The sequence below is a fragment of the Nothobranchius furzeri genome, chromosome 7 (genome assembly GCF_043380555.1).
Source record: "Nothobranchius furzeri strain GRZ-AD chromosome 7, NfurGRZ-RIMD1, whole genome shotgun sequence".
Classification (NCBI taxonomy): Eukaryota; Metazoa; Chordata; class Actinopteri; order Cyprinodontiformes; family Nothobranchiidae; genus Nothobranchius; species Nothobranchius furzeri.
The window spans coordinates 40,358,035-40,373,136 of NC_091747.1; the positions used below are offsets into that span (position 1 = coordinate 40,358,035).

General features: G+C 42.2%; 1 protein-coding gene across 10 annotated transcripts in view; it reads right to left on the reverse strand.

Moving 5' to 3' along the window:
- The window catches only part of col11a1a (collagen, type XI, alpha 1a), a 75,425-nt gene extending 63,826 nt beyond the window's left edge, over positions 1-11,599 (reverse strand). For all 10 annotated transcript variants that reach the window (XM_054751325.2, XM_054751324.2, XM_054751318.2 and 7 more), the window contains exons 1-3: positions 11,327-11,599; positions 2,787-2,951; positions 2,418-2,631 (exon numbers count right to left, since the gene is read on the reverse strand). In XM_054751325.2, the coding sequence (XP_054607300.2) occupies positions 2,418-2,631; positions 2,787-2,951; positions 11,327-11,441 (494 nt within the window). In that variant the 5' untranslated portion in view covers positions 11,442-11,599. The remainder of the gene's footprint in view (positions 1-2,417; positions 2,632-2,786; positions 2,952-11,326) is intronic.
- Positions 11,600-15,102: the final 3,503 nt, after the last annotated feature.

The following is a 15,102-nucleotide window of genomic DNA, read 5'->3' on the forward strand; positions in this document are numbered from 1 at the left end:
TGAAAAGGGGGGAAAATGAAAAAAAAAGAAAAATCAAAGGTAATCATGGGATCCAGAGAAAGGCTTGGACAAAAAATATCATAAGATAGAATGTAACTTTGAAGTAAACAAACATGGCGGTGGAGGAGCATGTTGCACGATTCCAACACCTCACTTTCTGATTGGCTAGATGCCACATTCAACAGACAGCACGAAAATCAGACCGAGGCAATCCAACATGTTTGAAAGCCCAGATTTATTTTCAGAGCAGTCCTACGGACCTTCCGAGCAAACCAGACAGCTAACACAGCACAGATGGTAGGATTATCTTCAGAGCCGTTATAGTAATTGTGGAGCCAGGCTTATAGTGCAACAATGGAATCTGCAATTGCAACAATTGCATGGATGTTCCAATTAATTTACAGTTGTTTAATTTGCATCAGAGATCACGTTTAAAACATCTCTTAAATGTGTCACATCGAGTTCAGTGAAAACTTCTCGCAATCTTGTGTCTCCACCAAATCATCGACAGTTGCAGCCCAATGACTACCGATTTATGGAGAAACAGTTTTAACTCCTTGGCTAATGTTAGGAGTAAAACTGAATCACTGATCATGGGGAAAAGCTTGAACTGGGATGAAAGCTAAACTCAGCGGTGGCTCAGTGGATTCTGAATGATGGCAGCAAATTCTAAACACCAATATTTGTCTGAGAGCTGAATCCAAACAGAAAATGAGCCATGCACGGAGATGACTTGCAGTTTTATGACTCACGCGGTTTAAGGGAAGAATAAAGTTGATGTTTTGGAACACCCAAGTCAAAGTCCTGACCTTAGTTGAACTGTTGTGGCAGGAATGAAAGTGAGCATCTTGTGAGAAGAAACAAATCTGTTCTGTCCTGAAGAATAAACTAAAATCCCTTTAATGCAGGAAAATGTTGGGTTTTCCTGAACGCCCACAGAATATTTGATAACACGAAGACCCTTTAGGCTTCAGGGCTAACTAGGGTCACACGTGAGTCTGACACCGCCCCTTCCCATTGGACCATTTGCACTTAAGAGCTATTGCATACCAGGCAGCAGCGGACCACATTCTTGGCCCCACACTTTGGCCCTGTTTAACACAGGATTACACTCATTAAACTCCAAACTTAATCCTCCTTCTGGGTAACTCTGCATGACAGACGTGGTGAACATTGTGGAAAGTGTGTGCCAAGATCCAGGAGTGCCTGCTTGGACAGGGCAGGAGACACACAGTCAAGACACCGTTCTGAGGTGCAAGAGGAGACCTGGCAATACCACAACTACATATACTTCTGATTTCTTATCAAATGATCAGATGTTGCTGTCCAAATCAGAAAAGGGAACTAATTTATCCTGGAAATGATGATTACAAGTCCATAAAGACCAGAACACTTCAAATCGCATCTATATAATCCTTGTTCTTCTGGGAGTTTTCCCCTCTCAGCTGTAAATAATCCATCCACACAGCCTGAGGATTCAGTCGTGGAATTCATCCAGACCAGGAATTAACACAATCCTTCACCGAAAGCACCACTTCATGGACAGTAGTCCATAAAAATGGCCCCAATAAACAAAACAGCTTAGAAACCTGTCACAACATACAGCTCAGAGTCTCTTTTTTTTCTTTGAGGAGTTGTTGTTTTCCTTTTAAAGGATTTACCTGTGGTTTTACAGAGTACTAAGTAAAGCTGACCTCTGACTGAACCACTGAGAATATTTGAAATGATCATGTAACAGATGCTTTCTCAGAATTTGTTGACTGGTTTTACTCTGCTCCTTCGTGAGGGCTGATTCGGCTGAACTCTGGGATTCTGAGCAGAGAAGAAGATAATCAGGTTTATGCCGAAAGGTTAGCAGCACTGTTTCTGGTTGGATATGGCAACCCAACAGGCCGGAAAGGAAAGGTAGGGTTGCCTCAGTCCCCTCCTTCCTTTTCCCTCCTCTAAAATAACAGAGGCAGTGAGTTCATGGAGGAGGTCAGGTTGCCCACAACAGCCCTGCTGTGCCTCAATAATCCACCGTCTCTCTGGCTCTGACCCGTCTGTGCCCAAAGACCCCCGATGGGACTGCTAATCCAAGAACGGGCACCTGTAGCGCAACAAGGGGAAGATCTGAATTGTTTTCTTGTTTTATTCAGTAGAAAAGTTGTGTTTTAGTTCAACTGTTTTCTCCAGAAATAAATGTTTTTAAAATTCTAACCAGTGAAATAAATGAAAGCAGCAACTTTAAAACATCTGTGAACCATCAGAAGTTACAACCACGCTCCATCAGCTGTAAAAACAGCAGAACACTAATGTTTTGTTAGGATTTGAAGACCAAAACCTCGGTGTCTTTACTCTAGGTTATAAAATCAGATACAGCTGGGAGGCTTTGAGTGTGTTTCCGATTTTGACTACATGTCTGAGATCTGACATACTTTCCATCAGCGAGGTTCAGAGCCCGAAACAGGGGGTAGTCCTCGGGGGCGGGGTTCCCCGTCTGATCCTCGTACAAGAAAACAGGTGAGCGTCCCACCTCCACGCCCAGCTGCTGGACTCCCTGCTCGTTGTAAATGGACAGCAAAAAGGACTGGAGGCCGGATTTTGGTCGCACTGTGGTCAGGATGGAGAAGTCCTCAGGGAAAACACCACCTGTGAAGCATTTTAAACCAAAGAGGTCAACACTTGCAACATGTTACAAAATGATCAGAGATTTTATAAAAATATAATTTTAAAGGAAATGAATAATTTAGTAAACTAAGTCAAACAGAAACCATCATTTAGTGAAGTCTGGGCTTTGATCTCACCAGGGATCAGCTGAGTGGTGGGGGCACTGATCTGGATCTGCTTGGAAACTCTGTAAGCTGTGTCGGGCTCCGATGCTCTTCGGTTTGTACAAAATCCCGATGTTCTCGTCACTCCTTCAGGGTAATTTTGAAATGCTAATACTTTTAGGACATCCACTGGTTCTGCTGTTTGAAGAGACAAAAAACAAAGTTAGTTCTGTTTTAGGAGACCTTTTAATGAGATAGTTAGCTTGACCATCACATAGAAAATAAACACAACAGTTTTATGACACCAAAAACACATATAAACAATTATTAATACATAAATTAATGCACACACATCAGTTGAATTAACTTTGTTACTGTGTGCACAGTTTGCATACATCTTATTATTATTATTAAAATATCTTCTGCAGAGGTACATTTATATTACATTCAGATTGCAGACAAGGATGTTTACTGACATTCTATGAGCTGAATATAAAATTTTTTTTACAAAAGCCTCCTTCTGTGTGAAGACCAAGCCCCCACAATGCGGCTCAAAAATTGAGGCCAACTGGAAGTACCAAAAATTGCAGTTCCACCCTCACCCACTAGGGGCTGGTGTCAGAAGCGAGCAAATCCTCATTGACTCCCATGTTAAAAATACCAATTTCACAGCAGAAATAAACATGCTTACAGCCTGGTACCAAAACATGTTTTTGGTTTAAATTATCTAGTTTACACTCATGACAACTCTGAGGGGGGTGAATTTTTTTCTCACTCTTCTGTTTAAGTGTATTAAAAGCCTAAAATTCTGTATAATTAATGAGCATCCGACCCACGTGACCACAGAGCTAGCTCAGTGGAAAGGCCTCAGTAGAGCCTCGGTCTGGCCTGGAAACTGTTCTGGGATTTTGAGTCTCTGTGTTTGTGTATTCTTTTTTGGATATTTTTTGTGCAATTGTTGGACAAAATGACTTGCTGTTGCATTAATTGCACTAATAGAGCGTCCAAGCTTCTCCACTTCATTTTTTTCCGTAAGTAAAATTACATTTATGTATTTTAGGTCACTACCGAGCTGAGCTTAGATTTTATCATGTACTGTTTAACCATGAAATTTAAATGTAATAGGGTAAACCCAGTGCATTTAACATAATGCTGCACTTTAGAAAATGGGTTAAAATATAACATGTTGGTGGAGCTGGGTTCCGACTATCGGCTTGTGGAGCTCTCGGGAGACCTCTGTTTTCCACCCGTTTCTCCCCTCCCCGCAGCTCGGCGCATCTCTGTCTGATCGCGGCTTCTGTCTGCTGCGCGGGCTGCCGGCTTTCAACAGCTATCGGGAGACCTTGGTGTTCGACCCGGTTTTACCCAGCAGTCAGCCCAGCGTATCTCTGACTCAGAAGCTCTGGTGTTGTGCACAATTAACTCCGGTTGTAGCTAGGTTGCTACCTCCGTTAGCTTAGCTCCCACCTCCGTGTTAGCTTTGGGTTAGCTTCAGGTTAGCTTGTAGCTAGTTCGACCGGGTGTCGTCAGTTGATCCCAGCCTTACAGCCACACCCTCAGCTCCACCTCTCTTCCCTTTTGTGGGATTGTCTGGGCTTCACGGAACCTGTGACACGGTCAAAATGGCGGTGGTGGCCACCTCCCATTTAGCCTCAAAAATGTGTTATTGGAGCCTATGGAAATGAATTGTCCAGTATATATGTCGATGGTGAGGACCGACATGATGCAGCTACACTCTTACGCCAAAATCCCCAGTGTTCCACAGATGCACCAATCTCTGCATGTCATGCAGGCAAACATTTCTAGGAGCTCATGGTGAATCTACATGCTACAGTTCATGCTATGCTAAAACAATGCTGATCTAGGCATGAAGTCATTGAGCCTTCAAAATCTCAACAACCAAGAAAAATAGGTGCACTAATGGACTCTGCATCAAGAATGTGTTCCACCATGCTTCTCCCAGGATCTAAAGATGAACCACAATGAAATCACTACCAGAGTTTGGTTTGTGCCCATAACCAGTGTGGAACTAAGTATTACACTCTACAGGTGAAACTTGGAAATATTAGATTATCATGCAAAATTCCATTCATTTCAGTAGTTCAACTTAGACTGAGACACCATCTAAGGCTCAGGAACCCTTTGCAGGTATTTTAAATTAATTAGCTGATTAGAGAGAGACTCTTTGAACCTAGATTATTGAACTTTTTCACAATATTCTTATTTTCTGAGATTTTGAATTTGGAGTTTTCATAAGCAGGGCTGCACAGTGGTGCAATGGTTAGCACTGTTGCCTTGCAGCAAGAAGGTTCTGGGTTCAAATCCCAGTTCCTGGGTTCAAACTCCATCCTTGGGTTTTTCTGCTTGGAGTTTGGTATTTTCTCCTGCAACACATTCTCACTCCCAATGCATCAAAAACAAACACTTGGTCAGCCACCCTCCGCGTCCAGACCCCATATGCCAAGTGTCCCTTTTCGTTGCCTATCCTAACATTAACCCTCTTGCTAGCTAAAATGTTACCCTTACAGTGACAAAGCATTTGCTTCCACAGAAAATTAGTTGGGTTTGGACCGAGGCAACGATGACTTTGAAACATATCATCTAGCAAGGGGGAGGTTATAACTACCAAGGGGGAGGTTAGACGTAGAGGGTAGTTGTAACCTACCCCTAGCCAGATGGTATGTTCTAATGTTCCCCTCGCCTGGGCGGCAAACCAGAAAATTCACAGTCAGAACGCGTGGGAAACAAACGCTTGGTCACTGTGAGGGTTACGTTTTATGTAGCAAGAGGGTTACGATTAGGATGGGGGTGAGGGGAAGGTTATAAACAGCAAAATGTTATGGTTCGGGTGCGGTTAAATGAGCTGGTTTGGTGCCGCAGCAGCGGACATCCCATCTCGTTAGCTTTACGCTGCATTAGGATCTGCAGTCAGAAACGGGAAAAAACCCTTTTCGTACACAAGTGACAAAAAGGAGCACTTTTGGTGTTTGGGGATGTGATGCAGTGGGTGGCTGACCAAGCATTTGTTTTCGACGCGTTGGAAGTGAGAATGTGTTGCCTCCTTTTGTATGCGTGGGTTCTCTCTGGGTACTTCCAGTTTGACCATGAACCATTGAAATAGCTCTCATATGGGCAAAATCAACAGTTGTCCATCAAAGTGTCTGAACTTAACTGGACAGCACTAAGACCAATCAGAGCAACAAATACTGTAGCGTATTATTTGCGTTGGAAAACAATCAACGTTTAGCTATCACTGCAGCCAACTGGTAGGTTAAACTTTCCCCATTGCCAAAACAGCAAATACATCTTCTTTTTAAATAAAGGATTAAGTTCATCTGTCTGTTCATGCCTCAAAGAAAAGCCCAAGTCTAAATAATCCAAAATTAATGGCAGTTCTATGCTTAAATTGTAATCTATAATCATCGCAATTATAACAAACAATGGATTGAAATATCTGGCTTTGCATGTAATTAGTCTATCTCATATATTAGTTTCACCTTTTAAGTTGAATCACTGACATAAATTAACTTTTGCACCATATTCAAATGTTTCTAATTTCGTCTGTATCACTAGATTCTAATGTACAGCTCAAGACCTTGCCAAGACCCTGTCTGATAGTATACAGCACAGCAAGATCCGATCCTGTGTGAGTCAGATCTCTCCAGGCAGCACTCTGTAAACTTGTCACACATCTAAAGAGTTGGGAATATTTGGTTCAGGCTCACCTGGCAGCAAATATCTACATACTGAGCCCAAAATGAACAATGTGCCAGCAGAGTTCAAGTTCTATCCCATCTGGATTGGGTTACCTTGATAAGGCTTTTCAATTTGGTGCTCTGAAAATAAAGGAGCCAGTGTAAGTGCCCATAGAGACCCCTGGGAAAGCGTTATAAGTATGCCCCCCTGTCAAAGCACCTTCTCAGTATAAAACACAACATCAGCTTTGGGGAGAATCTAAAGTGTTGACCGGGAATCATTAGTGCCTGGGCGATGTTAGCAAGACAAAAACAGTGAAAAAACAAACCATAAAGACTTTATTATTAAAAGTGCAGCCCAAAGGGCTTGGGGCGATGTACAAACCACTCAGTACAAAACAGTCTGGGATTAAAACTTAAGCTTCTGTATTTTAAAGACCAAGGGCAGTGTTTAATTAATTTTTAAACACATTTGCAGTGCTCTCTAATATAAATGAATGCCTTGTGAAGTTAGTGATCTGAGGTGAGCTACAGATGGCAACATTTCCTGATATTCAGACATCTCTCTTCTGATTGGCTAACAGTAATGCAACTCTACCACCAGCTTAGTTTGCCTTGCAACATTGAAGTGTGATTTCTACAAATAACACAAGCCTGAATGAGTTCTGCCATGTTGTGGAGATGCTAATGCTTACAGTTAGCTTACTAGCCAAGACATGCTCTGCTCTCTCCTGCATGCTAAATCAGCAACAGTCTTCTGCATAGCGATCCAAGATGGGTGAGTCCTTGAATGTTAATTTACAGTGTAACATAGATCTGACTGGGTTTTCTAATCTGAGGATTTTTTTCAACTAGTACTACCACATTTCAGTTCAATTTTTAGTTCTTAGTAGTAGAAGCTTTGTTTTTACCTTTTGGGTTGACATTTTTGCTTTTACTACTCTGTGTATAAGAAGTAGAAAACAGAATTGGAAAAGCAATACAGAACGAACTTAACAGAGATGCTACATTTCATTCTTGCTGGGGAATTTTATGCATGTATTCTATGTAAATAAACATATAGTCTCTGATTAATGGCTTGTGCAGGAGCTAGTGTGAAATTTGGAAGTTTTAAAAGTGTGGAACACTGAAAAAACATTTCATATTTATTGTTTCTGATTATAATCGGACACAGTGAGTTTTTCATGCAGGCTGAACATGAAAATAGTCTCCTACACCTATCTCCTGAATTGGCTTCTGATTGAAAATAGACGGTGAAACTCTAGGATTTGAAAATCCTGACAGATCTACGTACAGTACGTCACACTGTCATTTAACATTCATGGACTAACTCATCTTGACTCACAACAGTGAAGGCTGTTGTGGTTTAGCATCCAGGAAACGTCTCGACTAGTAGAAGCTAATCACTAGCAACTCCAGCAGAAGTCCTTCAGGCTTGTGTTGTTTGTGGAGATAAAACACCAACGTTGCAAAACACAGTCAGTGAAAGAATTGCATTGCTGTTAGCCAATCAGAGGCGAGGTGTCCCAATTTCAGGAAATAAGACTCCAAATCCTGTCAAATCCTGGCTACTTTTCCCTCCAGCTGAATTGAACTTCCTGATTCAGGTGCATCAGAGCTTTTTTCCTCCTCAGAGTACGACTTACAAGGCATTCACTCCTACTAGGGACCACTGCAAATGCATCGATTAAATGAGTGGAACACACCTTTAACCCTCCCACTGTCTTTATGGGTGACTCCACGAGGAAAGTTGACCATTGAGCAGGATTGATGGTTTATCCCTTGAGGTCCACGTGGCAGGGGTGAGGTGGTGCTCACTCCTCACCCCTGCCACGTGGATCCAGGCGATAAACCATCAACCCTGCTCAATGGTCATCTTTCCTCACAGGGTCACACCCATTAGGACAGTGGGAGGGTTAAGGTGGTAAACACACACTTTGGTCCTAGAGGTGTTTAGACTAGCTGTTAGCAGTATATAACCCTAATTCATGAAGCTCTCAATCAAAAGAAAGAAAGTACTTTTTCTTTTTTTAACTTTTTCCACAGAATCCTTTAAAATGATGTAGATACGCATTTAAAACTCATGAGAAACCTGATCCCAAACCTAACCATTAGGTCTTTTTACAAGTCAAACATCGTACAAGAGTGTGGATCTCTACTATGATCAGAGGGGATCTGAGATAATGAAATTAATGTGTTTTTGAGGAAAGACATTAATGCCAGTGTCAGTAAACTCAGAAACTTTGTCCAACAAGCTGATATGTGGGACACATCTCTCTCTCTCTCGCTCTCTCTCTCTTTCTCTCTCTCTCTCTTTCTCTCTCTCTCTCCATTAGTATCTAGTAGAATTAAACAGTGTACTTTGTGTTGCTTTAAGGACTAATTTCATATTTTCATGCTGAATTTAGAGATGACACACTTATGTAGACAGTATGAGTAGGGATGGCTCAGTAAACATTATTTAAACAGAACCTTCTTACAATCCAATAAATTATATATTTTTATGTGACTTTACTGATTCTTTACCAAATGGCTAGCTGCCAGCCATGGTGCAGGACACAAGAACGGATTAGTCTCAGTTTCAGTCCATCTCTACAAACCATTTCACAATCACCATCAATCCGTGGTCCCTCAAAAGCATTGATGTCCTTCTGTGATGCGTATCAAGCTGATGGAGTGGGGTGAGCAGAAAAATCTCAAAGTACAAACAAAATCAACTATTTCTTTGTAAGAACACCACAGTGTTTTTGGACCTGTGTGTCCCAGATGTGACCGGGATGGGAACTTCACACAGAGGTGATGAGAAAATGTCAACACTGGTCGGCCCGTTAAGGTGGTCCAATGAGTGTGTGCAGAGTTTAAAAGCCTGCTGATGAGTTTGGTGTTGGGTGGTGAGCAAACACTCAGATTTGATCCATCTTTCATCATTATTTCCTTAAAACATTCACAGACATCACATCGCCTCTTGTGTTTATGGTTGTACTGTAATCCATGTTCTGAGAGTTAAAGTAACCCTTTTTATCTGGGCTGAAGCCAAATCCCGACCCTGAGCTGCTCCTGTGTCATATCCACATTCCTTAATCCCACTAATGTCTTCACAAGGTAAATAGCTGGTAAATAAAGGAGGAACCTTTTCCCCTGCAGCTCCCTGAGACTCAACACCTAGAGTCAGTGTGTGCCCCCTCTCCCCAACGCTCCCTCTGTGCTTCCTCCAGCTCCCATCATGCTGCCGGCTAAAACAAGACGGCTTTATCCTGGTGTCAGACCAAGGAAACTTCAACAGGACCTACCCAGGTTTTCAAAGCATTCCTTTCCTCTACACTCCTCAAATGTGACTTTTCCTACAAACGTATTTAACGCTTGCTTTTATGGTGAAAACAGGACCATGTGCTCTTCAACAACATGTAAACCTGCTCTCTAACTTCAAACAGGTATTAAAATAAACCATCCTTGTTTCTGAAAATACTATGTTGTAATCGCTGCTTTGGAGTTTCAGCAAACTTCATTTTATTCAAGCCGAATTTCCAAGTCAAACAAATGAAGCAGAGGATTCTGAAATGCTAGCTTTGTCTGTTGGAATGCACATCTGAGCCTGCGCCCCAGGGGCTGAGAAAACGTGTCTGTAGATGGAGAAGGCACCCTGCAGAAACAGCTCTGATGACTAGAAAGGGCAGGAGGAGCTGACTGCGAGCCTGCAGCTGAATACCTCAAGAGGCAGGAATTGGAGAGTTTTTTTTCTCTCTCATCAGAACATGCTCCTCCAGTAATCAGCCAGCAGAACTGTAGGACTATTTGTAAGCAACATGCTCAAGGTGAGGAGGAATTTAGTCCGCCATTTTTGTTCAAACTGCATAAACCCCATTGCTATTACTCGCACACTGTCATGGAGACTACCAGTATCTAGAATTAAAGTCTAAATCCTCAGAGTTAGTTTATAAGCCAACGTGTGAGGCCTCAGTAATCCCGAACCCTGAGATGAGTAGCTATTAAGGCTGTGAGCCGGGCCGATATGCAGGCCTGCTCTTTGAAGGCTCTGAAATCATAGGGAAGGGCAACAAGGACCATCATCAAATAAGTGCTCAGTACTTACTGAGGAAGCATTCCCACCAATCACACAACTCAGCCTTGTCCTGCAGCCGACCAAACATCTAAGTGCAAACTTAGCAGCTTGGGGGTGGTGAGGTGTGTGTGTGTGTGTGTGTGTGTGGGGGGGGGGGGGGGGGAATTGGGCTTTAGTGTGGACCAGGACAGTCTGGAGATAGGGTCAACCTGCTTGACCACTTCTGTCAAAGTCAGCTTCAATCTAGTTAATCTAATCTCAGATTGGGTCCACCATAACTTTAAATTAATCCCACACCCAGCAGAGCATGTCCTCTCCAGGGAATGGGACAGTGTCCACTCTGGAGCATGTTCAATATGAAATTTTATTTTTCACCGCATAAAATTTAAACATGAATCCAGCCTGACCCAATAAACCAAAGATATGATGTTAAAGTGACTGGAGTAAATTGTTCTGTGTCAGCAGCAGCAGAATCCACCCTGCTCCACCTGGAGGACCACAGACCCAAACAAAGAGGTCCCTATGAGCCCGAGAGGATCTTACAATCCAGGGAATGTTGCCCTGTTCCCTGTATTTTTTTCTTCCCAAGCACATACCAGCAGTTTAGGATCAGTTTAATTAAGCAAAGTGATATTTATCTTTTGGGGCCGTCCGTTCATGCGTAAAAACACCACTGCAGAAATCTGAAAAGCCTTTTAAAAGTTGTAATATTTTGTTTGGCGCGTTTAATGCTGCTGTGGATGTGGCAGCACGCAGACAGGTGAGTCTGCTCCATCTGGTCCCACAAGGTTCGTTGCTTTGGTTCCTGAACATCTTACCTGCTCTGACATCAGCAGCCTGCAGAACCAGGGTTAAAGTGATGAAAGCTGTTACTGTGGAATCCATAAACCATCTTTTCGTTTTCCACCTTGTGGACCACCTCTGCATCTCCATGATTCGCCCACAAATTCACCTTCTGGGCGACTTCAAGTGATTTATCTTAAATTCACTTCCTCTCCACGATCCCGAAAGAAAAAAAAAAGTAAATGTTCCTATGAAAGAGCCATATGTGGGGAGTTTCAGCCTCTTCTCTCAGCCTCAAACAGGGTCCGGTCCTCCTTCCCAGCGCCCAGCCTTCACAGTAAAAGGCTCTAACCAAAACGCGCTCAAGCGCAGCCTCTACATTCGGTGCGTGCCCGGACAGGAGGGCTGGGTAAGCTCCGCAAACCTGAGCCACGATTACAGGAGAGTGACACGGGAACCGGCCCCCGGTTAGCAAATCATTGGGCTGGAAGTTCTCCCAAGGGTCCTCCCATTGGCTCGGTAACGCGCCCCCAGCAGTCAACTCTCAGTGCGTCTCGGGATCCAGCAGAAGTGCGCCATGGTAGAGGAAACAGCTAGTTAACAAGAGTTAAATTAATTATCAAAACTTTGGAACACCAAGATCTACTCAGAAGGAGGATACGTTTCAGTGTAGAAATAAAAAAATTAAAATAAAATTTCTCTGAAATCAGTAACAGGTCAACTGGGGAAATTGTTGAACTTCAGGAGACAAACTTTTTCTAAAGAAGGTAATATGGGGTTTCAACACTAAACTAATGCATTAACTGATGTATTCGACCATGTTTGTCTTTAAATGTAATTAAAAACAAGCCAATCAAATCCAAATATGTAAAGTTACATCTGAAAGTCTAAATCTAGAAAGAAATATATCACAAAGGGGTTTCACTAACAAATCAGACCCAACATAAAGGTGAGTATTTAACCAGGGATTGTTTATATGTGCTGATAGAGCCTTAACTTTAAAGTGGAGAAGGAATCCACGGCTGAAACGACTCCATCAAATGAACTCCCTGGTGTTAGACAGGGGACCTCTTCACCCTGCTTTGGTACAACACCAGTCTGAATTAGCAAAAAACTACTTTAAAAGTTTCACATCCCATTTTACTTCATGGTAAATTAAATCTAGCTATATTCAGCTATTCATTTTGAGTCTAACATTAATAGAAATCCATCCGTGTGTATGGTCACATATTGTGACAGATGTTTTCTGAACCTTTTTGTGTGACTCGGTCCATATTATGAGATACAAATTCAGGATGTACATCTTTCCAGCTTTCTAGAATTTCATTGGAGTGTTATCTCAAAGTTATTTTGTGAATGAGATCTCTTGGCTCTCTTCTGAGGAGGAAGAGATGCTGACCAAGCTCTCTCCATCTGGCAGCTCATCCTTCCTGGCCAGCCAGACTCGACCCACTTTCAGCCAAAGTAGTATCAGATGCTGCTCCTCGGTGCCCAGTGGCAGAGGGCATGCGTTATCTGTCTGGAGAGGATTTATTTATGGACAGAAAGGGTTTCATGCTGCATCTTATCCTTCTGGTTCATTAAACAAGGGCAGAAATTTAAAAAGATGACAGCAGTGGCTTCTTAGCGCAATTCAAAATAACCACATAGAAATGAAAAATAAAATGTAACAAAAGCAGAAAAAAATCAGATGGGTTTTAGGAAGTTTAAAGCTTCGAAATGTATCTTTCATTTTAGGGATGGGCAATATATCTGCATCAATGTCGGTATCGGCCGATGTATCAGTTCGATAAATAAAACCGGACCAATTTTAACAAACTATATTTTTTCCATCTCGTCTCCGTTTGCTTGCCTGTTTCAGACGATGGAGGGTGATGTGTAATGGTTTAGTCATGTGACAGTGGATGAAAACATTCCAGAACTGTAAATGTGTGTGTTGTGTGAACAAAATAATGTATATTCAGTTTTAATAATTTTCATTCTGTACAAAATCTGCTAAATTTAGAAGCATTAATGGGCTCGGCTGGCTAGGGGATGGGAGGCTGCAGGCGAGCCTGTGGGCTTGCTGCTGATATCTCCCGGGACTCTGCCGGCTGCTGGTTGTGGCCCCCCGGGGCAATCCTATGCGCCTCTTGAGGGGGGCAGGGGCTTTTCTGGTTGCAGTCTCACTGGGGTCCCTGCGCTCTGGGGCAGCTCCTGGATCTCTGGTACTTGGAGCTCCCTCCATCTCCTACGAATCTTTGGGGGCAGATCTGTGGCCCCTCACACACACTATTGGGTGCTCCTATAGAGAAACCTTACATACACAAGCGCGTGTACACACACAGGTGCTTACATGGTGCTCTCATAAGCATGGACTTGGGCATTTTCAACACATGTCTTAAGGCTGTGGCTGGCACTAAATGAACTGTGATTTATTATCGTGATTGTTCAGTAAAACAATGTTGGTTTTATATTTCCTCATCAGGTTGATGCAGTGATAGCTTGCTCATGTTGTATTGTTGTGTGCCCCTTTTCTGCAGGTCTAGAAGCAGAGCCCCTGTTTATCATTGATGGTTTATTTTTGTGGAACCCTGTTTGCTTCACAGCCGGACAGGACACGGAAAAAAAAGAAGCATTAATGTCAGTATATCACTTATCGGCCATAACACTGATCTTAATATCGGTATCGGCCCAAAAATGTCATATAGGTGCATCACAATTTCATTAATAACCCAACAGAAAGATTCAAGGCTCACATCTGCAGGTCACTGGCTTGTGCAGATGGAGTCAGTAGGTATCTCAACCAGTGCTTAAGAATATTAGCTTAGAGATGCTGAACTTAGAAAGATTAGAAAGTGGGGGTGTCCATGTTGTGCCTAGGTGATGGAGACCCATTCAAGGTGTCCCTCACTTGTTCAGGGTTAATAAATAAATACATGATATTTTGGGCTTGTAAAGGTTAGAAAAGCATTCACATCTGAAGAGTAATGTTTTCTGGTATTTATGGGGGCATAAGCATAACCATTAAAACAGAAGCAGGAAAACTGTAATTTAAAGAAAAGCTTTCACATAATAATGTAAGTTAATGATCAGTGTTTTATAGTAAAATAGATAAACTAACAACTGCTTGTTTTTGCACTGAAACACAAGTGACTCAAAATTTTAATAGCATATTACATTATACCCCCAAAAATATTAAATTAAATTTTGTTACAAAGTGAAAAAAATCCAGCAGTTTTCACAAGTAAACCTTACTGCCTGTCACTGTTTACAGACGGAGTATAAAGAGCTCTTTCTCTACACTCAGTGGTTCTTCTTCTTCAGGAAAAAAAAAACACCTTTCACTTCTCTTGGATTATTTTTGGTCGTAGGAACACAGTTTCCATGATCTTGTATAAACTCACTTTTATAGCTTTTAGTTTAGCTAGTTTAAATCAGGTTTTTCTATTTGTTGGACATATATTCTCTTAAAGAACAAAAAAAATTATTTTTAACCATCATGTAAAATACTCTGCAACTTTTTCATATTTTAATTTTTTTTTTTGAGCCAGTATGGACTAAAATGACCCTTTAAAGGGTTAATGAAAGGCCACTCAGACCCCCACCAATTTGCAACTTCAGAGCGCTGGTCCGGTCTGCTGGATTTATAAAAAAATGGAGATGACTTAGCTGGCACTGAAGTCTGCTTCCAGCACGTTTCTGTCATGAGCCGGGGTGAGTACTCTTCACGCTATTCACCATCTCTGAGTGTTCTGATTGCAGGAGAGGGAGCGACAGCTGAACCACATCAGCGTTATCAGCGGGTCGGCTTTAAAAGGAGGATTGTGAT